The sequence below is a fragment of the Hippocampus comes genome, unplaced genomic scaffold, assembly GCF_001891065.2.
Source record: "Hippocampus comes isolate QL1 unplaced genomic scaffold, H_comes_QL1_v1.1 scaffold174, whole genome shotgun sequence".
Lineage (NCBI taxonomy): Eukaryota > Metazoa > Chordata > Actinopteri > Syngnathiformes > Syngnathidae > Hippocampus > Hippocampus comes.
In genome coordinates, this window is record NW_017805983.1 from 5,997,296 (window position 1) to 6,022,535 (window position 25,240).

A 25,240-nucleotide genomic window follows, 5' to 3' on the forward strand; every position below is an offset into this window, starting at 1 on the left:
CCTGAACCAGTTGCCAGCCAATCGCAGGGCACACAGAGATGAAAAACCATCCACGCTCACAATCACACCTAGGGACAATTTAGAGTCTTCCATTTACGTGCCATGCATGTTTTTGGAATGTGGGAGGAAACCAGAGTACATGTTATTTGCCAACGTTGTCCTTTTTCAGTCCAAAATTCCACCATTGCAGTCTATCGCATGATCAGACGAAGAAGACACTTGCAGGCTAGCCAGCAACATTTCACCCTGGTGAAGGAGGTGACCAAGTGCTGTAGCTAACATTGATTCCCGTAAAGCCCTTTCATACAATACTCACAAAACATCACGGCTATTTTACTTGTGGGTGAAATTTAAGGATGAACCGTAAATGCACTCTAATGGGAGTGGGAAACACCGGTCCTCTTGCACTCAGTGGCCACTTCCCTCTGAGCACATCCTCTTTGAAATGTTGCAATTGACGAGGCTACTGTTGCTAAATGGTTAGGGTCTCTTGATCTGATGGTGTCAAACTGTGAACAGAATGATGTCTGAAGGCCTGTTTGAATACCAAATCTAACTGAACCAGGAAATTGTGCAAAAGGCACCGGAACACTGAAAAGTCGCACGTGTGAATTCAAAAGTTTAGAGGAGGGCAAATTTAGTTTACCTGTGAAGTCACTTTTGACTCAAGGCTACTGCCCCCCACCCCTCTTGCCGGAAAACATAACTTCTTCCGATCATCTTTTAAATCCCTTAAGGCGTGTGAATAAACACGCCCAAAGTAGGCCCATCATAAAATGCTGCGATGACAAAACATTTTAAGAATGCCCTTCTATTTTCCATCACTATTAATACATTTATGCAGCACATATCGGCACATAGGTGAAAACATACAAATGAGCCATTGATCTCCATTTGAATTTTCTTTCTTCAAGGGGGAATTTTATTTTTCTCTTTGTCAGTCCTCAACTCTTGCCATTCGACGCAAAACGCCCCACCCAGCTCCACCAACTCAGGGAAAATACAAATAAAACAAAACAAGCACAGAAGGTTCTTTGTCAGGCCTGAGCAAAAATACTGTTTCAGTTGTGTGGGGACAACCTTCTCCTCCTGCTCCACCAAAACATCCCAGCATTGAACAATTAACATAAGTCCATGGACAGCCAATAGAAATAAATACATACAATGCACATTTTTATCAACGCTTGGCAAGCCTATGAACTTAAGACGAATCATTCTTTATTGGTCACAGTTCCCTCGTTACTTGCTGTTGTCCATTACATTGCTTTCTTCTGGCACCTCTGCCACACCTGACAACACAAAGCCACAAAGCAGGGACCAAAAGCGCAAGGTCGCATGAGCTGGCTTTGGTACAAACTGTTTGTCGGCCGTCGAGTGCGGCAAAAGAGTCGAGTCAGGGCTTTTGCTTGTGGCAGAAAAAAAAAAATGGTGGGTGATGATGAGCTGTTGCACAGAGAATATTCTCAACAAGCCCTTATTCTTTTCTCGCCATCGGCAGTCCAGAAAGGGCCAGCAGGCACAGTTCCTGTATAGCGTTATTCTCATAAATGTCATCAATGAACTTAAGGCAATCAAACTCAGCCGTCAGCGAAAATGCTGCTGAAAGACTGGGAAAATAATACATGAACTGAAGAAATTTATCCTGACCAAATATGTGCTGCCTTTTAACCCACCCCCCACCCCCACACTCACCACACAGTGGTATAATGCCAGGAAATATCTGTATGTTCTGTTCTCTGTTGAGTTGTGTGGAAAGGAGACATCACTTTAAAGCCCGACTGAGATTTACAATACTGCAGGAGTGTCATTTAAAAAAATAATAATAATAATTGAAAAGAAGAAGAAGCACAGTGAATCTTTCAAAAACCTGTTTGCTGCTATGCTTATGTGAGCCAACGCAACGCAGCCATGTTATTACTTGCTGTACATGATCGCACCGACGGCCAGTGGAAATACTGTATAGTATATCACGTTTGAATGACTAAATTCATTGGCTGCAGTTGTTACCCGTGAGCTTCAGCTTCACCACAGACGTTGAACAAGAAAGCGTGCTGGTCTTTGATCCTTTTTCACTGGAATGGAATCATCATAATAAGCATTAGAATTCATCATCATCGTCATCGTCATCAAAACATTAAGAATATACAAACGATGAATACGGAAGTGGCAAAAATGACCCTACATTAAAACAAACAAAACTGAACTGAAGGTACCACAATAAGACATGCTTCAAAGCGTTATGTTTGGCAAGAAAGCAGTTTTGCTGTAGAATAGAAACCTCACAGTGAAAATAGTTTTGCCCCTCCAGGATTACAAAGCACAGTATTCAGTCAAAACAATATAGATATCTTTCCTTCGTCTTGTTCTTAAATCAGGCTGCGCTGACATCCAAAGTTTGCTCCCCGATTCCTTCGGAACGGCTTTGCTGACAATTTCTATTTGCACCAAAAGTACCGGTACACCTCCAAAAGGCGAAGGAGGGATTGACATACTGTTACGGCTTTAGCAAGCTGGATAGTGGTGGCTCCAACTCTAAAAAAACAACCAATAATGTTGTCAAACAAGCGCTTGAAACCCAGTGGAAGCTACTTGTACTCCGCAGAGAGCACAAATGAAAAATAGACATTTCAAATGCAGCCTTCTTTAAAACATCCTTTGTCGTCTTTAGCCATCTAGAGGTTGAGGGCACGATAATAATTTAGAGCGGATGCGCCTTGCTGCCGGAATGACAGACAAAAATAAATAATTTTTTGTTTGTTTGTTTTTAAAACATAGTTTACGAAAACAATGAAGCAGTCTTTACTGCCAGCAGCTAGGCAAGAAGACACAAGGTTCAGGCCTAACAAACGTTGCTGACTTTTGCCAGAACAGATCCCGTAACATCTCTTGCCTTGCTTTTAGTAAATACTTTCGTCTTTGGTCAATAGAGTCCTCCTCATTTTGTACATATATTCGTCCACAAATAGGCATGTACATACACACTTATTGTCGTGTAGTAAACTGGATATTTGTGCACGCGCTTTATGCCGTCACACTTCTTCATAAAGGACCTTTTGCACAATACGCTTGTAATAAATAATTCATCCGGAACTCAGACACAAGTACCTCTTCTTAATTCATGTAAAAAGCAAAATGAAGACGTAAAAGAAAGTAGCCTTATGTACAGCACAAAATCTTCTTTTGACACAGGCTAAAAGGCGTTGATTGAAATAAACAGACTTTGCATCTTTCAAGAAGCCTGACAGAGGCTTGACATGAGAAAAACGGCAGTCTTTCGAGTTGTAGATGTGCCACGAAGGCCGTCAAATCAGACATTTGTCTTTCTTCAAGTACATGTTTCCATTGAAAGTCTGACACTTCCCCCCTCCTGACTTGGGATTCAAGTGATGGCGTTTCCAGTTGTTTGTAGCCATTTGCTCACTCTGTGAGTCCTCACTCAGCGGTGCTGTGTCCCTGCAGTAGCCACCTGCTGTTGCCGCGGCTGCTAACTTTTGGGTGGGGCATCATTGAGGAAGTAGGTTGTCATTTCCCCTTTACCTTTGACCTTAACCACCCCACGACACTCCAGCACATAGCCTTTGCTCGCCAGCACTTGATAGAGGTCCGTTGTCACCTGAGAACGGCGCAAGATAAAGAAGAGCGACAGGAAGCTGAAACTCTGGCAGTGATTGCACGAGATGAATTGCAAGGATGTGCTGAAGTCGAAAAGAACATCCATCAGTTGGCAATAGCACTTAAGGCTCGAAATAAGCGGTTTCGCATCGCAATTTCCAAGTTGAAGTTCGCATATCTTGTGTCTCAATCAAACAAACGCTGAACGCAGAGCTGCCAAATGTGACAGATATCGCTGAGTGCAAACTCGTGTTTGTGCCGAATATTCCCCGCAATAATCAGCAGAGTGGCCGTCAGATTTCCCTTCTCTCTCTCTTTCGTGTGAGACGGCGCAGAGCGCAGCAGCCCCAAAAAGTTCTTCATTACTGATCGAGGAAGAGAGTCTTTGCGCCGAACTGAAGCATAGCACCGGGACATACGTGTTCGGTGTCGAGGGTCAATGTGTTATGCAAGTCAAATCCTTCTCTTCTTCCGTTCGACTCGAGAGGCATTCATGACCGCCTCTGAAAAACGTAAATTAATGATTCCTTCAATGAAACAACAAAAATTGATAACAATGCATCAAAACAGAAAATCAAGCGAGGAAATCACAAAATATATTCGATAGCCCCCTTACATAATTTATTTTGTGATTTCCTCGTTTGTGAATACAGTCCACAAAGGAATAAATAACAAACATTTCTGAGACAGCCCGGTCTCCTAGATTTTACTGACATCTGATCTGTTGGAGCTACGCTCAAGGAAATGCCAAAATAAATTCTGGAGGGGTGCTATAGAATTTTGTTTTGTCATTTCCTCGCTTGATTTTCTGTTTTGATGCATTATTTTCAATTTTCGTAGTTTCATTGAAGTAATCGTTAATTTACGTTTTTCTGAGGCGGTCATGAACGCCTCTCCAGTCGAACAGAAGGAGCGTAGCTCTATCTAGTGGATGCACTGTAGATCGTGCCTTATAATCCAGTGCGTCCAATATATGAAAAAAATTACAAAATAGCCCATTCACTGAAGGTGCGCCTCATAATCCAGTGTGCCTTTTAGTGCAGAAAATACGGTAGTTATTAGTAGCTCCTCAAAACCTTGCTCCCCAAATGAAGACAGTGATTAGCAAAAATATAGATTTTGAGCCATGGCGATTGTTCTCGTTAGGGTCACAGGTGAGCTGGGAAACTATCCTTATAGCGAGAAGCTGAGAAGCATTAGCACGCAACCCACCTGTATGCAGTCCGGTACACCTGTGCTGTCCATGCGGCTGGCAACATTGACGGTGTTTCCCCAGATATCGTATTGAGGCTTCCGCGCACCAATGACACCTGCTACCACTGGTCCGATGTTCAGACCTGGACATTGAAGGAAAAGAAGTACCACACAAGCCATTTATTGCTGTGCCGCAGGGGCCGAAATTAAGACCGTCTCATGTTTTTACCTATCTTCATCTGGAAGTTGTTGAATGAATGCTCATTGATGTATTTCATCTGCTCCCTCAGTCTCATGGCGTAGTCAGCCAGTGCGGTAATGTGTGTTCGGCCCTCTTTGTCATAGGTGGAGTCGTTGAGGCCGGAAGCGGCCATGTAGGTGGAGCCAATGGTCTTGATCTTCTCCAGCTGCCTGTATTTCTCCTCACTGATAATCTGCCAATAAATGACCCACAAAAGAGGTGAAACCTGTCGTGCCGACACACCGAGCCTTGCAGACATTGGTACCTCATCAAAGTCAGCGATAATCTCATTGAGCAGACGTAGACACTCCACCCCCTCGTTGTTGGCCTCCAGTTCTACGTAGAACTCGGAGAAATTGCTTATGGAGGCAAACATGACTGCCACGCACTCACAGGACTGGTAGTAGAGCTCGTCGTTACGCCGCTCACGTGCCAAGAAGTGTGCAGCCACGTCTTTAGGCAGAATATTGTGGAGGAGGCGACGGTTGTAGGCTTGGAGTTCCTCCATCTCCTCCTTTTCTTCAGTGGCCTGAGAGGGAAAAGAGGAAGTGTGATATTGCTTATTTTTTGTTTGGTTGGTTCTTTTTCAATCACTAAACCATACTAAACAAACAAGAATAATTACTTAAATAACAGTCATGGTTTTTGTGATTCATTTTAACGCAAAATAAAATGGAATCAGATTATTCAATTAATCGATATAATAATCAATAGAATAACCAATTCTAAAATATTTGACAGTGACAGCCCTACTTCAGAATAAAATGGGTGATTTTTTTTTTTTTTTTTTGTGGGTCCACAGAAAATAGACATTCGCGTAACATTTCTTGTTGCTCATTTCAGTTGGGGAGATTATGGGAAGCCCTTAAGTGGCCTAATTTATTTGGACTAAGCAACATAGAGAACCACAAAGCGACAGAAAAATTAAAAAAGCTTTTTGATGAGGGCAAGGTTTGGAGGTGATGAAATACAGTAGACTGTGCAGCCACATGGGAAAGGCATGCTCAGTTGCCATCATACTTTGATTGTTTCATATTTAAAGCCAAAGTCAAAGGGTTTTTTTCATTTTAACTATTGTGTTAGCAGTAGCACATTCAGGTCGCAACAGGAGGGACAGCATTCCACTAGGAGCCCTTGCGCATTTAAAAAAAAAAAAAAAAAAAAAGAGACTTTTCCATCAGCTGAAAGTTTTATTATGCCGTCCTCTGGTGGGCATACGAGGTACCTGTAATTTCCACAGGAAGTCGAGGCGTGCTGTGGATTCGACCTGCTGTGCATGCAGGTAGAGTGCCAGCACAAAGACTGTGAGGATCACTGGCGTCATGACCCTCAGGGACACTTTGGTCACAACAAATGGGCTGCAAAGAGGCAGACACATTACCAGGCGGCAGACAATTGATAGAAATTCAAAATGGAGTTGAGGTATCTCACCACTGGTTTGAAGTTTCATTGAAACTGGGCCTAACACAAAAACGCAAGAAAGTTAGGTCTTGTGATGTGGAAAAACAAGTTCAATTTCATCAGTAGTAGATTGTTAAGACTTACCACTGAGTACTTGTTTCATTTAGATCGCTAGAATGACAACAGAGAAACGATGTTCGAAATCATAAAACTAGAAATGAGCAACATCCAAAAACTTCTTGGTTGACATACGTCAGGGATTGGCGGCTTATTTATGGGAAAAAAAGGGGGAAAAGAAAAGAAAAAAAAAAGTTTTTTTTTCCCCAAACCGATCAAATAAAAAAAATGCTGATAAACATTCAATATACATTTTCTGTAGACAATGCACTAACATCAGGGTTCAAAAAAAATCCTAGAAAAAACCAAGCAAAATCCAAAATATGTAAAGATAGAAACTTCTTAAATCTGCAAATATGTCAATCCACAGGTGACAAACTGTGACTATGTAAGGGTCGACTGTCGTTAAAGTTGTCATATCACCAACCACCCCCAGATGGCAGATATGTAGTTGGGCTTATATTGGGTTTAATACTGCCAACACTAGAATTATGATTCTTTTTTTGCTTATTTGTAATGATATGCAGGACAAACATAGTAACTCAAAAATATTAACATTTTCAGTGAGTTGATTTTTGCGAAAAAATATACAAAATGACTTCTTGCATTTAATGTTCTTTTCCTGTTGAGCAGTTTAAGCTGTCCTTTAACGGTAATTTTCATGCAAGAGAGCCCTTTGCACTGGGGGAAAAAATACGGCATGTGGTTACTTTGTTGTCTGCTTCAACCCCTTTGTTGTTGGTTTAGGGTAGTGGATCTATTATACATGTAGTGAAAAATGTATTACCAAAAATTGTATTTCTGAAGAGCATGTAAGTCCATGATCGTGTGTGGCCCCCCCCAGCAGCACTGATGAAAAATTGTGGCCCCCTCCAGCATTTTTAAGTTGCCCATCACTGATGTTCGCTTCGGTTTCTGTTGAGTTTTAATATGATGAATTTTGCTTTGAAGCACGAAAATGAAATTTGAGCAACCGTTGGAACAACATGCACACAAAGAAACTCCATCCTGGTCTTCCCCGGAAGATGCCCTCGCATTGCACTTACATGGCATTGGAGGTGACAAAGAGGTCTGCATTGTCGAACAGTGCTACTTGCGGCCATTCGACCAGTAGCAGGAAGGTGAGCTGGATGAGCAGCATCAGAGCCAACTTCCCAATGCTGCTGATCTGCAGGAACACTGAGCAGGCCAGCAGCGTCAGCAGCACGCTGTAGCTGAAGTACTGTCGCAAACAGGAGAGCATTATCAACTACGGCGCTCACAAATGCAAATGTGACATTTCCTCACTCACTGGCATCGAGAACAAACACGGTTAATAGGCGGCACGCGATGGACTTGCAATGGAGTCGCCGCTCACCTCGGGAAAGGGGCAGGAGGGGCCTTGACTGGGACAGATCTCGAGACCCCCTTCAACAGACACATTCAATCGGCGGATCACACAGGGCGTCACCATGGCTGTAGAGGTGTTGGAGTTCTCCGCAACACACTCCACTAAGCTCTTGGTGTCACATGCAAACTATAACCAAGCCAAAGACACAAAGTGTGGTTTCATTTTTTTTTTTTCTTTGTGGGAGGGCGATTTCAATCGTACCATGTTGACAAAGGCAGAAATAAAGACGAGGATAATGGTAAACACTCCAACTAGAGTGCTGTTGGTGCGAGACTGGACAATCTTCTTTGAAACTGTCTGCATTGCAGCAGGAAAGAGCTGTGAGACAAACAAGAAGAATCGTATCACGTCAAATCCAGCGGAGAAAGTATGCGTTTTTATGAGTTCTGCTTCAGTACCTTGATGCAAGAGTATATGGCACAGATGAAGAGGATGTTGGCCAGGATGATGAAGATACTGATGTAGATTCCCAGCATGACCGGAGTGCTGCAAGAAGCAGTAGAATTAGAGAAACGCTTGGGATTATTCCTCTGCTTTAATCTCAACTATTGTATTTCCTGATAGCGTGGCAGGGGCCGTTTATTTACTAAACAGCAGAGAGGACTAGGTCTCCCAGTTGAAATGAGGGACCCGACAGTGCTCTAGAGTAAGAACTGGTGAATCCTGATTTTTGTGCTGATGCAAGCCTCGGTGCGAACGTCTGAGAATCTGCTTCATCTCTGTGTGCTATGCTGGGCGTTCCCGCCTATTCCCTTTGACATGCGCCCAGCGCACCTGATAATTTGGTAGTTGAAATTAGGCTAAACAATACACTTCATGAAATCACGTCTAAGTATTGGTGCGGGCAGTCTAATGTGATTTTGGTAAATTTGATGGAGGTGCAGTTAGGCAGATTCCGAGCTCCGCAGATGTCTATGGTGGACGCTATCCTCTTTTTTTTTCATAAATATAACAACGGCATCACTCTCTGAATAGTTGCAGAAATAAATTGACCGAACGCATTATTTTCATCTTTATTATACATGACATGTACCATCAGGGTTGAAGGGAGTCTCCATGTGCCCACAGATCTGTGATCTCCGAGGCCAATTTTACATCATCACTTCGACATCCTGCATGGACCGTGCGCCTCTCGATTTTAAAGGTAATGAGAGGAGACACCTCCATTCACGGCAAAACAAGTTGATCGTGTTCACACCCACAACGGCACAAAACACCCGTTTTATACTGCACCAAGCTGTGTGCTTCTGCAAAAATACCAAAACAACGTCTAGCCCGCTCCTACGCAAAATTAGACACCTTGCGTCACACATACACCATTTGGCTGATTATTTTGGCCTATGTTTGATGTTTGAAGGGGATAATCGGGCAATATAATAATCATCAACAACAGCACCTAAACTGACGGAATTTCCGTTGTATTTTGGGCTATTCTATGTGTCAAGTCAACGACACACTCAGCACACACACCACGAACGCGAAGGCCACTATTTTAGGAAGTATGATCAAAGTGAAAGCGGCCACTCAGCTCACAGCTGGTTTGAAGAACTTCTGTAGGGGAGGGGTTGTCATGAATTGCCAATCAAACATTGAGCTACAAGAAGAAAGTGGCCCTCGATTGAAGAATGGCGCCCGATTTGGACACGGGTGCACGTCAGCAAACCTTGACCTATTCGATAAGTATTAAGCTGAGCGTCACCACTCAAACATTTGTATTTGGTTTCCGTAAAAATCGCGTCAATTTAATGTTAGTCACAGGAGTACTATGTGTCCTGCTGGTTATTGTGTGAAGTGGGACAAATGGGGCCATGTTCTGGCAACGGTACAGCGTGTGTGAAGAGTGACGTAAGTGAAAGCGAGAATGTTTTTTTAAGACTTTCAGTCGCACTGCAGAATGTGTACATTATGTCAGTACAACTCTCCCGTATCAAACAAAAACCTGTTGAAATAAATAGCTCATAAATATTCTTCTGAGCATCTACCGAGAAGCATGGCAGTGCAGCAAAACATTAAAACTGTACCGGCTTGAAGGTTTATTTTAAGAAGTCCCCTCTTGGCCTCAATTCCCTCTCCCCTTTCACGTCTCACTGGGTTAAGTGTACGGAAATAAACATGACTTTCCAGAGTTAACTATATGACAAACAATACACATTGGAGTATATTAAAGTAATATGTGAGCTACTCACTGTGGAAAAATAACAATCTGTATGAAGGATATGAAGCAGAATACTAGAAGAGTGCAAGCCACATAGCCACCAAAACGATCATCCACTTTCTTGGAATACTGAAAAAGTAGAAAAATGGCAGTCCGATAAGTAGAAGTTGAAAGAGCATCCGGTGATGATTAAAAAAAAAGGGTCTCAGACCTTCTTCTCCAAACTAGATGTTTGAAAGGTGAGTAGGAACTTCTTAACGTGGTCTTTTCTTAGCTGGTCGATGCTGCGAGCATCAATCGCTCGTCCCAGGAATTCATCCACCTCATCCTCCGGGTTCATGGTCTCCTGAACGCCGCGGCTGAAAAAGAACAGATCAAATGAAGCAGAAAAAGGATGCCAACAGTTTATCGCACGTTTGCCAGACTTACTTGTCTTTACTGGAGGTTTCGTCAATGCCCTGAAGAAGACAAAGATAATAACTATCAAAGTAGCAAAAAGCCCTCAGCAAAAGCCGAGACCATAAGACATATGTCGACACAAGGCAAGGAACTCACCATTTGTCTGAATACTTTGGAGTCTTTTGTCCTGGAGAAAGTTCTGTCAGGGACCCAGCGTGGCATCAGTCCCTCGTTGGAGTTGGCTCTCGTCCTCTGCATCTTAGCCATCATCGCCTTTTCTTCCTTCTGCTCAGAGAGGAAAAACATGAGGGCTTTGCCAACTGTTGTCATGCTGAGAACAGCGCAAGTGACGAACTGCAGCGGAAGAGGTCTTTTGTCCGTCACGCTAGACATAAGTGCTCATCGGTTCGAGATCACAAAGACTTTTTTTGCATTTTCTTATGAGCTTCTGAGCTATCTCAATGGCTTGTATAGTGACTGGAACTATGTCTGTGTGGTGGTTAAGAAAAGTGCCAATAAGCAACTGTAGCAGCTTAGCATACGATACAAAAAAGGCATCATACTTAAGTGAACTGTTAAGCGTTGCCCAGTTGCGACATACGCAACCAGGAAATTATTGCCACAAATCACAGCTGTTGCTGCACGGAGGATGGCAGGAGATGATTTGAGGGTGATGGGGATGTCATAACAACTGTGAAGGGCCGTGTGCTTGCGTGTGTTAATTTCCTCAAATATTGCCGGTGCGCCTTGTGTATGGATGAATGTCGGCTTTTCAGTTCGGCGATTTCAATCAAATTCCTTCCTATTTATTTTCGCATTCCCATTCGCGTTCTCATTCTCGTCGGCATCTAATCGCTGGCAAGGGGTACATGTTTTTATCATACAGGAACTCGAGCTACTTCCTGCTTCCGTATCAAAGATTAATGAGAAATGTAGTCCTCGAATGCTGCGGTCAGACCTAATGCGAGCTGAGCCCTTCTGGCGGCGCATTTCCAATGTTACAATGTGGGACAATATCATTGCGGTCAGCTTTCAATAGCTGCCGGGACCGAGTAAAAAAGGCACAGGCTTGGAAAATGGGGTGCAAGGAAGCTGGCATAACTGTATTGACTTATTAACCAAGATAGCACTTCACAGCCAAAGTAAGAACACAACCACCGGTCACTAGATTGACTGGTGATGTTCAAACTATTTTTTGTGACTGCCGGAGAAGCCCCTCCTCTTCTCCGCTCAAAGTTGGACGGCGAACAAAAGCACGTCAAACCTGGTCTGAACCTAGCATAATAGAGCTAAATCTGTCAAATGAACATATGGTGCAATTAGAATAAACTATATGACATAACAATGCTTCACAAAGATAATGCATCTCTGATTCTTGTGCACCTCATGAATGAAAATGTCCGAAAAAAATCGAACCGCTCATTGATAACGCCAAATCATCTAATACGCCTTTTAGTCTGAAAAATCTGTAACCTTTTCTGATGAACTAAATCCCAAGCTGCACCATAAAGTGTCGTTACCACGATGAACAGCACATCGACTGCCCCATCTGTTAGTAACGCATGACTTTACACATGCATCCTCATCGAGCCGCTTTTGAGCACTGACCCTCTTTTGGCTGCAGCCGAGGACGAGGAAAGTCTCGATGCTGTTCTCCTTTAGGTAAGCATTCCTCTCCCCTCCAAAGCCTGGCTCCACTTCGTAGTCTCCATTCAGATATTGCAGGGTGGCCTTGGTGATGTGAATCCGTCTAAATGGGGACAGAAGGATCAGGTATCCCGTGACAACTGCACTTGAGTCCATGTTTGCTCTTGGACAGTGTTTTTGGAAGCCGGTGCTTAATCTGCCCACCCTGCTTTGCCTCCCGCTTCCATGTGATTAGCCAGCGTAACATCGTTTGACCAGACGTCAAATTGCCACTTCCTGAGTCCTAGGACACCACAGTGCACGCGGCCGCTGTGGATGCCGACACGCATGTTGACGTTGACTCCCGTTACCTCACGCACCAGCCTGTAAACACAATGCCAAGACGGTCAATCAGTGAATGTTATTTCCCCGGTGCAAAGCAAAACAAGTGTTGCAGTTTGTCTTTCTACTCACGAGATGGCCTCGATCATGTCCACGCCCATCTCTACGCAGCAGTGGGCGTGGTCTGCACGGGGTTCAGGGAGCCCAGACACACAATAGTAACAATCACCCAAAATTTTTATACGCAGACAGTGGTTCTCCTGAGGAAGTGATAGGGCACAATAGAAGAAACCAAATTTACTCATAAGCATCTACAATATTTTCTTTCATTTTTCAAACCATCATCATCTTTTTTCAGCGTTTAATGATATAATACATATACAATCTCATGAGAGCTAAATGCCGCAACGCCAAGATTGACCCGAGTTTGCACACCTCAGATCCCTTCTTTCATGTAATCAAGACCTAAACCAATCAGCGGTTGATAGACCAGCAGCAGAATTTTTAAATGCAAAAGGCACATATAAAGTCAGCTTTTTGATAATAATCTTCTTCCCACCACTTCCTACGTTATTATCCCGAACGAGTCCTTGTTTCAACATCCAGTAAGACATTGCCGTGAGGAGTCAAATGTGTGGAGCAGTACCGAGGCCAGCTTGTCGAAGCGGGCGAAGAGTTCATTGAGTGTCATGACCAATTCCTGCGCCGTGCACTGGGAGGCCAGGCTGGTAAAACCCTCGATGTCAGCAAAGAGAATACTGAGAAGGACACAAACATTAAGGTTTATTGTTGATACTTTGATTCAGCGGGGAGCACAGCATCCATCCATTTTCTGTAGCGCTTGTCTTCATTCGGGGTTGTAGATGAGCTGGAGCCTATCCCAGCTGACTTTTTTTTTTTTTTTAACTCCAACGTCTACTTTCAAGTGACCCAAATCCATGACCATTGTGCTGAAAATAACATTTTGATTGTTTAGCTAAAACAATAAATATTTCACGAAAAAAAAAAAAAACTACAGGGGAATATGAAACAAATTATAATGTTACATTTCAGTAGTTCAATACCCAAAGTGAAAAACTACACACACGGTGGAGTTTTGTTTTTTACAACTTTTTACATCTTATGAGAACCGAAAATTCTAGTGGAATAACCAAACGTTTCGACACTATTCTGATTTTTGAGCTGCACCTGTCCACTCATCTACGGAAATGTGATGTGGCAACCTGGGCCACATGAGAGAAACAAAACAAAGTGTGTGTGTCGTTTAGCATGTCTGGTCTGCATTCTTGTGTGATTTTAAAGGTAAACTGATTTTGTTTGTAGCAGGTGCAGTGTAAAAAAAAGCATCAGAAGATGTAGTCAGACAAGCAACAGCAACAGTAGACTAAGGTGTAGGGTTGCAAATTTACGTCATAAAAAAAATTACATAATATGTATAATGCGGACAAAAGACCATAGACGGAAAAAGCCAAACAAGAAATGAATATGAACAGAAATCGCTTGAGTCTGCCACATAGATCGGATCTACTGAGGATGAAAATCAAATCACATCCAATCAATGCACATGAGAGAATTACATTTCAGAATGAAGAATAAGATTGTTTTCGATAGTGAATGTGTGCAATGTGTTGGCTGAGTGCTGTAATTGAATTTGTGCCGAGGTTCTTCATCTTTGGGAATTATCTTTCCTTGGCTGCTGGTGATTAAGTATTCCCTCACTAGTGTTAATTAGGCTGCACTCCACCAAGCCATACTAACCTCCGTCTGACTGTGTGCTGGCGTGCGTGCATACGGGCGTGTATATGTGTATATGTGAGGACTGCATTGTGACCTTGTTATCCGTCATATCAGGGCACGCGTTATCTTACGCCATCATTCATGAATGAGACTACCATTAAAAAAAAATGGAATTCTACATCAATTGAGGAAAATGAGAGGCAACAGTGTGGCATTGTGTGTCCCGACTGACCTGACATTGTCGTGTTTCTGGATATAGATCTTATGAAACATCATGTCTTCCTTCTTGGCATTGATGTCAGCCTTCATCTCCATGGCAACATGCCTTGGCAGCACTGAGAGCAACAGACGTTCCTGGGAAACATGAGCAAAAAAATTGAAACAAAATGCAGACTGCATCACTCGCTCGCTCTCGATGACCTGCAGTTTGGCTGCCTTCCATGATGAACATGGATTTCATGGGCTCAGTCGTGAAAATAGTGCCGTTTCACGGTGCGGGTAAATGCATCTGATTGGTGGATACCGGAGACAGAAGACAGAGAGGAGCAGTTTCATTTAGCACATTGGAGGCAAGAACCAGTGTCTTGAATTTGATGCGTGCAACGATGGCGTGGCAGAGAATAGTCTGGCAACAGCGAGTGACATACTGTAAGGTTGTAATGTGACCTGAATCAGAGCTGTGCAGCTTCTCTTTCAAGGAACAGTAGGCTTGAACCTTGTAAAATACACCGTTGTCGCTCTGTATTTACCAGAGGTGGGAGACTCAAGTCATATGACTTGGACTTGCTGATTTCATGACTTGCGACTTGCTTGGTCAAACCCTCTGAAAGACTTGACTTGACCTTGACTTGGACTCCATATCTTGACAAGTCATTGTGTTTTCTAATAAATACAGTGTGCCTTAATTTTTATTGTCTTGTGGGCGCTATGCACCTGATGACCGGGCCACCATTGGCAAGTGCCACGAAGGACACTCCAGAGATGGATATGGATTCAAGGATGACCTTTTTGATGAAATCAGGAATACGTCAATCGCAACATGCAAGGTTTGCAACTCAAAAGGTAAAGGACAGAACAACGTTTGCTCTCGTCGCTCAGACACAGGTAAGCTAGCTTGTGAACTGTGAAACTAGCAATGTTATCTTGACAGTTTAGCTCACCGATAGCTGGTCAAATATTCACTAAAGTTTATGCCAATTATGCATGTCATTGAGAAGACAATATAGCAATAGACTAGACACTATAGAGACTGTAATTTAGAATCAATGCCAATAACAATATTTTAAAAAAGTTAGAATTTAAGCACACGACTGTATGCATTGACTCCACTTTGTGTTGGTTTTCTCCTTGCGTTCGCCATATTGGATGTGGCAAGGGCCTCGTAGACTTAGGCATGTCAACTTGACTGAACTTCATAAACCTAGAAAGTGTACGTTTATGAAACTAAAAAATAAATAAATAAATAAAGAACTCACCCAAATAGATACACTTACATATTTGGAAAGAGACTACAAACTATGTATGTAGTTTTTAAATCTGATGCTCACACGTTTGACATTTACAGCATATTTCAATAATTACCATCACAGTAACAGTGATAGATACATTACTGTCGGGTCTGTAAACGCTCAAGCAAATGTAAAAACGTAACGGAAACATTTAAAAATAATATGGACAGTTTATATTCATCCATGCAGCAATTTTCCGATCAGCTTTATCCTCACAAGGGTCGCGGGGGGTGCTGGAGCCTATCCCAGCCGTCTTCGGGCAGTAGGCGAGGGACACCCCGAACCGGTTGCCAGCCAATCGCAGGGCACACAGAGACGAACAACCATCCACGCTCACACACACACACCTAGGGACAATTTAAAGTGTTCAGTCAGCCTGCCTTGCATGTTTTTGGAATGTGGGAGGAAACCGGAGCACCCGGAGAAAACCCACGCAGGCCCAGGGGGAACATGCAAACTCCACACAGGTAGGCCAGAGCTGGAATTGAACCCGGTACCTCTGCACTGTGAGGTCGACGCCCTAACCACTGGACCACCGGGCCGCCACAGTCTATTTTGTAGTTGACAATTCGAACAGAATGTTCAAGAATAACACACTCATCGTGCAGGGATGAATTGGTATGAGTATATGATGGTAGCTTTGAGTTCTCGTTGCGTTTTGGTAGTTGAATAAATGCTAATTTTCAAGATCAATGAATACCGGTAATCACTTTTAGTCACTGGGATTTCAGTATTAAAAAAATAAATTGTGATTATTATTTTTTTCCATGATTGCCCAGCCTTACAACAGATGTGCTGGGGCTACGTGTTATTGCATTCTACATACAACAAGCTATAAACTGAACTCATGTGCATTGCTAAGTCGTGTGTAGTGTAATATTATTGACTTGAGCTGTTATATTTTTTGAGGCTAGAAAGAAATGGTCGATATGAAATTGCAGAGAAGGCTCAAAGCCTTTAAGGTCTATATGACTAAGGATCTTTGAATACGTTGGGATTCCCTCTTCACTGAACAAGCAAGACATGTTGAACCAGAATCAACTGCTGAACAAAGAAAAGATCTTGAAGTCTAGCCAGTGTTGTAGTACTTTGTACCTGTTGCTGATTCTCCCTCTGCAGATGTAGTCTGGCCTGGATGTATCCTCTGGTCTCCTGGAAGGCTTGCCTCTGAGAAACCTCAGCAGGGTAGTGGGTGCAGATTCCAATGATGTTGGTGCACAGGAAAATAAGGACATTTGCACTCACCTGTAGAGAAGGTGGGGGGAGGTCATGTTTGATCATGTAAAATTAACTGGTTACACTTTTACGATGCTCTGAGTTTTTTACCCCGTGTTTACTCCCGTTGTAAATTGTAATCCATTTCCGTTTCCATGATCTGTTTAATACAGTACTTTGTATTTTATTCAATAATTATTATTTGCTTAGTTTTTGAGTCTACTGTCTGCTACCAGGTCGGTATTTCAGATCTGTTCTCACGTGCCTTAACTGGACAAATAAAGGTTAAATAAACAAATTCCCCTATGAGTGGTACAACGGATGGGAAAAAAAAGTCCTCCTTTTGAACTTTCAGTCATTTCTGCAAAGTCTTTCCAAGAATAGCTGTAAAACCCATGAGAATTTGTAGGCCACGAACATGAAACAATGTAAACAAAGATGGATTCAACTTGTTTGTGCTGAATTAGTTCATTACATGAAAAATAGATGAGCCGGTCAAAAACATACTGTGAAAATATGGTGCCTTCGACTAATGAATGATGGCGATAGAACAAGAATGAGCTACATTGGATATTTGTCACGTGTGATATCATGTGGCCTGGTGTTCATGTTTCCATTGCATGGTGGAACTTGCTGTTGACCCAGCACTTCCTTTAAAAATCGTCATGTTTGCAGAGCGAACGTGACACTCCTCATGCGACAGGCTACTTTTGGACACTGACAAAAACGGGGGTGGACTGTAAGGAAGCAAGCTGGAGAACCTACATCCTGTATCAATCATTAATCAGAGGTGCTTCCACACTGGACTGGATCATATCAACTGAAAGCGAAAGTGGAAACAGACCCGGGTAACTGCTATCTTGCTCCAAAACATGGGAACTGAACTTGTCTTTTGTGTGAAAATAAAAACCAAAAAGTTCGATGAGAGGGTTTCACACTGACATCTCCTGGGTTGAGAGGGAAATACACAAAGCGCAAATGTGCAACACAAAAGCACAAGAAGAACAAAACACGTAGACGATGAAAACAGATCTTACTTAATACTTTGAGAATAATCTACAGCAATTTACTAAATTTTATTTTGTCAGGTGGTTGCACGAAATATCATCTGGATCCAGATACATTTTTTTAAGTCGATGTATGTATAGTCTACTTTAATAAATAGATCCGCATCCAGATGATCTTACTTTGTGCAACCACTCGACACAATAGAATTTCGTAAATTCAGCACATTTTTTTCTGTGTATATTTATTATTGGAAGCCACAGTTTAAACCTTTTTTAAACCTGCACTTAATTATCTTTATTTACTTTTGTTTCATCTGTCTGATTTTAGACATAAGAAAAAAGAACTGGCGGTAAATATATCAATGAAAATACCATATATTGTCCATGTAAGTTAAATAAAAAATGCACTTCAATAAATGTTTAAAAACTGTTCAAAATTCAAATGTGTATGAATCGTGCTGCACTTCAAAGTTAAACACAACTCAACTGTACAATAAAAAAAAAATTACTGTAGAGTCTGTACGCATTGCTACAACCCGCATTGGAATATGTTTGATTGTATTTCATGTTTTCGACACTGGTGAGGATAAGCCATGCAGAAAATGATGAAGAATAATATGTCCAATCCTCATTGCCAAAATACTCAGAGAAGAATAATAAAAATAACAAATGGTAAAAATTTGGACAAAGTATGTGTGGTCATAACTGTACAGAAATGTAAAATATTTGTGAAACAAACATTGTAGCAGAACAGAATGGCACCTTAATAACTACCGAAGAAAAGGCATCACAAGAGAAACAGTGTGGAAAAAATGTGACACAAGACAACGGGTGAGTGGAGAAGGACAATGGGTAAAAAAAAAAAAAAGAACCTAAATGATGCGGCTGAAAACAGACATCAAGTGGCAATAAGCAGGACGAGGAAGGAAAAAGAAGTGTGTGAGTGAGTGATATCTACAGCGGACAGATTTAGGCCGCAGTGACATGAGGCAGATGGCCCCGGGCGCTCACTTCTGTTTACATTTCACTCACTATTCAAGCAAAAACCAGCCAGGAGACCCAAAAGTCTTGCATGGTGTTTGTCTGCAGGTACAGGTAAGATGGTCGAAAAGTGCACAAGGAAAGACTAAAAAAAAGACAAAACCTTTTTCCTTAGGCTAAGCGCTATTTGATGCGATGAGATTCACGCCACATGCTTATCATACCCCATGTGGCTGAGCACACAAGCTGCTGCTAATTGCTTGCTTTTCTCAAGAGGGTAAGGGCTTGTAGCTTTGCAGAGTACACAGGAAGCGCCTGTGTTTACGCAACAGCACTCCACCTCTCCAGGTGCTTAGCAGAGTTTACCTGCTACTTGTCTCTGCTGCCGCTGCAGGACCTGTGCACCTGCTCGTGTCTCCCGGACTCATTTGTCGCTACACGTCACTTTGGGCCAATGCCATTTTAATCATGCCTCCAGACTCATCATCATCTTCATGCATACAGTCAGCAAACGCCGTTTTAGCTCTCTCCAAAAGGGTTATGTTTGTTTCCCAAGGCGAAAATCAACCAGAAATCACAGGACATATGACATCCATATGACACACATATGACAAGTGGTTAAGATTGCACGACTGTCTGTGTCTTATGTGTTGTGTTGTATTATTTTGTTATTTTGACTTCAAGATGGCGCCGCGAGAATGGCTGCCTTTACAGCAGCTCCTATATTTTGTTCTTCTACTATTTCCTTTCATAACTTTGCTGCTGTGAATTGGGAATTTCTCCATTGTGAGACTAATAAAGGTTTTCTTATATTATCTTATCTTATCATTCCCTGTCACAAAAGCAGACGTTATTTCCACTGGGGCCAGCAGGGAAGCCGGATGACCAGTTAGGACAGGACTGCATCGTAATCCCTGCATATCAAAATGGCATTATGTAAGAGCTGTTCTCATCTAGACAGGACAGGCAGCATAGAAGAAATATAGATTAAACTGTATTTTGTTTCACAAAAAGCCTACATCAGCTCATGCAAGATATTCAGGATTCATCAATAAATGATCAACTCACAAAGAAGGGTGGGGAAAAAAAAAAACCCTCAAAATACTGTAATTATAGACTACTTTCTATTCGAACGGGCATCCTTTATTTGCAGTAACATGTGGGGTGCCTGGACACGTGCCTCTTTTCCTTTGATGGCCAAAGTGCCCTTTTGCTGCTCCCCGCCATTTTTTTTTTTTTTTTTTGCTTTATGCTTATTTGTTAAAATCTCTCTGTGGCTTTATATCGGTAAAATGTTGTGTGACTCAGCCCACCGAACAAAATAAAGTATTCAACTAAAACTTCTTTTGCTCTCACCAAAGTTCCAAGCATTTAAGCGAGTGTGTGGATGTGAGAGGGAGCAGGGCAGCATAAGCTGCGTAAGGGGTCAGAAGTGTCAAAAAGGCAAATCAGGCAGTTGAAAACCTAATTATAGGACCCCTTCTAATTAAACACCGTAAGATTCAAAATAAGTGGTTTCACATCGCAGTTTGCGAGGCAAAATTTGCATTTTTGCGCCCCATCAAAATGCCTTGAAGAGCAAAAGCTGAAACAACCGCCAAAAGAAAGTAAAAGAACAAGAAAACGAAGAACCGCCAAGGCGGTCCAAAAAAAATCTTCGCTGGGCTCACGTCACCTACCACGGGGAGTCGGAGGTCGAGGGAAGCTCTGTGCCGCTTATGCAGAAGCAGCAAGCTAACAAGTTCGGGAGGATACTTGACTTGGATAATGGATGCTTGGATGGATGTTGCAAACTTTCATTATTTTATTTCTGATGGAAGGCCTCAATGTCCCAAGCTCAACTTGCTCTTTCTACACTGTGCAGAGTTCCTCATGAGATGCATGTCCACAATGCGCAGCAATAGGTGCTCTTCAGCCCTGCTTCATGGTACTTCGCAAAAAAGCAAAATGAGGTTGAAGGGTGTGCACTTTGCACCTAGGAAAATACTTCCGTCTGTTGCATCTGCAAGGATAAATCAGTCACACTGTTTATCTTAAGAGACCTGTGTTACGTCTTCTATGATGTCATCTTGGAAACTGGATTCATGCAGCCGAGTCATGAGAGCAACTCTCCTGCATGAGGGAGGGAGCTGCGATATGCTGATCTGAATTATAATTCCCATTTACTCCCTGCATGCATCTCTTTCGCATTCCTGTGCAAGGTTCTGCAGAGTGTTGGTCTGAGACTCACACCCACGAAAACTGTGAATTATCATGGAGGCTGCACAGCGTTCACTTAGCAACTGTCACCCACATTCCACAGCTTTCCTCTAAAGACCTGCAGCACCCCCGCCAGGGTTCAAGGCCGGTGCAGCACAGCGACCATCCAAGGAGAAGGGAGGACTTGCAAGGCCTGATTCAAGCAGCATTCCTCAGTGTTGAGCAAACTGTATGCTCATAAACGTTCAGAGTGATTCACCACTTGGTTCCAAACAAATGTTTCCGATGATGTTAAAATAGCCAACCAGTCATCAGTGTAATAAAGAGGAACGTGGTCGCAAGAATTCTGTGTTCCCTTTTGTTTGATTGCAAATAGAGATGTCCGATACCACATTTTTCCAGATCGCTATCAGTATGAGGAATCACTCGTTAATTACTCTTAGATACTGAGTGCCAATAGACATCGTACTTTTGATATACAAAATTTCAGTTTACACACCGAGAAAAAAAAAAAAAAATGATCAAAGACATTTTTTTCTGACATTTTTTTTCTGACACAGATCATCAATGTGTCAAACTGCCGCAGTGAAGCACCAGCTACTGCCGAGGAGCACTTCAAGTCATATTTATTTTTTTGCTTTAGGTATCCGTGGTTGGTATCGCCAGCATACACGAGGCCCCGATTATCTTCAAATAATGCCGGCATCAATCCGATATGACGGACTGCTGGACCTCGGTTTACAATCTTGCTAGTAGTTTGATACGCACAAACTACCCCTTGAACAGAGGAACTACGCAGCTGCTAAAAAAACTCATCCCGAGCAATAAACTCACAATCGATCCAGCAGCACTTGTCTGCACCTCTGCCTCTGATTCTTTTTGGCACTGGTCATAACACAAATGAAAATAGAAGCATGTTGCAATCCGTCAAATGAAGCGTGTGCTACGGACACCGACAAGAGTGAAGTTTAACAGCAACAAGAAAGCAGTGTGAGGAGTGAAGTCGTAACTTTGTCCGCATAGTGTGAGCACCTGAAACACTGAACTCGTACGGTGTGCATCACAATTTAAAATCGACACTGCTAAAATCAGATTCTGTAACGTATGCCAAACTTTAGTCAACTAGCAACCATGATTTACAAACAGCATCAAGCAAAATGAATAGTTAAATAATCGCAGCATTTACTCATACTGTGTAAAAGATGTACTCAAAGTCACCATAGCATTATAAATGTCACGTTGCGAGGTGGTGGTGGACCCCAAAAAGCAGGCAGGAGGGAGGAGCAGGGTGTACTTTAAGAAGTGTATTGATAAAACACAGAAAATTAAATACAAAACAAACAAAGTCCAAAGTATCAAACAAAAAATCATGACTGAAGCTAAAACATAACAGTGACCAAAACATGACTGAAACAAACATGACAGGAACAAACAAACAAACAACGACCCAACCATGAGTGGTTCGGCGGGAGTCCTTTTATACTACTAATTACATAACGACCAACAGGTGTGCAGCTGCAGGGAGAGCCCTACAGTGCCACCTGTTGGTCACAAACCGAAACATGACAATAAATGCCACAACAATAGACACAATCTTAGGGATTGATTCTTTTCATGTGACTGCATGGAACTGCAAGGAGGAAAATATTTGTCCAAAGGCGGCTAAAGTATAAAAGCAGCAATGACTCCAAACGTGTATTCAGAAATGTCTAACAGTGTTTAAGGTCAACTTTCTACCTTAAAATATATTTTGAAAAGCGAGCAAAATGAAGTGAAGCTCGTAGAATTGTGGTGGAATATCAAATTTGGCTCAAGCTGCTGCACTTTGAGCTGACCGCAACAGTGTTACAGTCTTGCTACAATGTGGAGCAGCACAGAGCTGCAAATATTGGCTTGTGTTCCGTACTGCTTGTTCTTCAGAACTGGAAACTGTCACATACTGTTCAGAAATATAACTCATGCTGACATGTCGAAATGTGTTAAGAGAACAGAATTGTGACTTTGTGACCGGGCTTCATTGACTGATAGCTCGGAGAAGCATCTGGACCTCTTTTGAACATTTGCATTAGATCAGGCCATGTATAACACACCGTAGGAGTCTCAAATAATGACGTGCGGGGTTGAGCAGGTTACACCTGATCTTTGCTTGAGAGGTTACTTCATCCAATATCCTTTCATTTCATTCATTGGATTCCCCGCCTCCTCCCAGGCAAACTTGTGCTCGGTGTCACATGATCCTTTGTGAGAGCGTGTGCGCTCCGTGCCAAGCATCTACTGAGTTTTGTGTACTCAGCCCTGGCCTCGTGTCTACATACGGCGCTCACTGGCCTTATCACAAAAGACCAGAACAACACTCGATAACGAGTCAAGCCCCGCCTTCACAGTGACTCTGCAGCTACAGGCGGATCTGTGCATGCTTCAGCCAAAAGGACTTAAAGGACTTAAAAGGACTTTACAACGGTTCTGATCGCCTATATCGAATTGGCCGATGTTTAGCATTTTACGATCTCATTGATCAGATCAGTAAATTGATTCATTACACCCACACTGTTTCCTACGTATACGTTTATCTGTGGCGGGCCACCACAGATGAATTTCAACCGCCACTGATGGATTTTGCCGTTACCCGTCAATATCTCAGCATCATATGAACTTTCTTTCGCTGCATGGAGACACTGCTCAGCTCCTTGTGCGCGTCTGCTCATCGGTCCCTGTACCACTTGCCTTTCTGGTACAATACTGCAAATACAGTGCTTCAAACAAAGTATCAAAAGTATCATGATGAAAGTTTGACAATGGAATTTAGTGAGGTCAGAGGCCTTCACATTTTGACGGTATAGATTCCCCCCCACTGCATTCCAGTCGGCACCACGTCACGTCTTATCACACTTGGTGCTTTTCTTGGTGTATTTGGGTTTGTTTTTGCTTCGAAACGCCATTCCAAAGTCGGCCAAAGCTTATGTACAGTCGTCAGGATGTTTAGCGAAAAGACTACGACAAAAAGAAAAACAACCACGAGCATGCAGATTGATTCCCTCGTGTATTTATATTGAAGAGCGTAACTGTTCACTCAATTGTCCACAATTATACAGTTGTGCAAATTATCTTTGTGGAACAAATGAAGAGATATTTGCAAATGTTGAGTCCCATGTCCACCATCAATACAGCATATGACTTCTATAGGCAGCAGACCTTGGCAAAGCACGGCCCAGAGCCACATCCAATCCTGTCACAATCTTTCACCGGACCGCAACAGTGACCATGAAGTCGAAGTCAGTTGTAAAATATGCCGTGTTTCATTTTGAAAGCTGTGCTTTTCATGTGCACACGGTGGACGCTAGTACTTTGTACAAGCGAGGACGCAAACAGCGACTACGACTTGTGTCTCAAGTGTTGCCAACTTATATTTAGCAACTTTTCCGAACCCTCCAGCGACTATTTTTCCAAAAAAGAGAAGAGCAAAAATGAGAAATGTGGTCCTCGTGTTAGCAACATTCTTATTCCCTGCACGGTGGACGTAAGAGCACCAAGCGAACTTGGACTGATTATACTAGACGTTAATACACAGTTTCGTATCAGCAAAGTCTTTTTCCTTTTCATATGAGAATCTGTCCTCGTCAGCTCTGCTTCTGTAGATTTGAGCAAGGACATGCTGGGGGTCCTGGTGGTGTCAAACTCCTCACCACACATTTCACTTGGCAGTCATGCAAGTGTGACTTCTGTGGAGAGAGTGTGACTACGAAAGTGTTCCATCACCGGACTTGCCAATGTGCTTTCATTTAAAGAACTGCAAAATCTAGAGAAAACCGGTTGAAACAGAGAACCGAAATGCCTCTTGACATGCCCTGACTTGGCCTCGTTCCCAATTGAATCCTCTGTAATCTTCGATCATGTTATAATGTACGATACTGCGCTAGAATCAGTACAGTATTCAGAATTGTTATTAAACCACAAGCTCCTGAAAACAGCACTTCAAGTCAAGACAATGGTTGTATTTGAAAGGTTTTGTCAGTATTGAGGCCAAAACACGAGCCTGCTTTAGATTAGCTCCAACTTAACGAGACCACATCCGGCGTGTCGTTCACTCCTTCTTGACTCCTAACAACCCCCCCCCCC

At 42.6% G+C, this 25,240-nt stretch overlaps 1 protein-coding gene across 2 annotated transcripts in view; it reads right to left on the reverse strand.

Annotated features, from left to right (window-relative positions):
• Positions 1-893: 893 nt before the first annotated feature.
• LOC109528542 (adenylate cyclase type 6-like) overlaps positions 894-25,240 on the reverse strand; it is a 34,936-nt gene continuing 10,589 nt past the window's right edge. For both annotated transcript variants that reach the window (XM_019891294.1, XM_019891295.1), the window contains 21 exons: positions 16,818-16,967; positions 14,447-14,568; positions 13,124-13,235; positions 12,610-12,737; positions 12,361-12,519; positions 12,118-12,259; positions 10,666-10,794; positions 10,540-10,568; positions 10,322-10,469; positions 10,142-10,239; positions 8,354-8,441; positions 8,157-8,273; positions 7,923-8,081; positions 7,612-7,787; positions 6,593-6,619; positions 6,479-6,508; positions 6,273-6,405; positions 5,313-5,576; positions 5,036-5,240; positions 4,825-4,949; positions 894-3,613 (listed from right to left, as the gene is read on the reverse strand). In XM_019891294.1, coding sequence (XP_019746853.1) covers positions 3,485-3,613; positions 4,825-4,949; positions 5,036-5,240; positions 5,313-5,576; positions 6,273-6,405; positions 6,479-6,508; positions 6,593-6,619; positions 7,612-7,787; positions 7,923-8,081; positions 8,157-8,273; positions 8,354-8,441; positions 10,142-10,239; positions 10,322-10,469; positions 10,540-10,568; positions 10,666-10,794; positions 12,118-12,259; positions 12,361-12,519; positions 12,610-12,737; positions 13,124-13,235; positions 14,447-14,568; positions 16,818-16,967 — 2,670 coding nt within the window. In that variant the 3' untranslated portion in view covers positions 894-3,484. The remainder of the gene's footprint in view (positions 3,614-4,824; positions 4,950-5,035; positions 5,241-5,312; positions 5,577-6,272; positions 6,406-6,478; positions 6,509-6,592; positions 6,620-7,611; positions 7,788-7,922; positions 8,082-8,156; positions 8,274-8,353; positions 8,442-10,141; positions 10,240-10,321; positions 10,470-10,539; positions 10,569-10,665; positions 10,795-12,117; positions 12,260-12,360; positions 12,520-12,609; positions 12,738-13,123; positions 13,236-14,446; positions 14,569-16,817; positions 16,968-25,240) is intronic.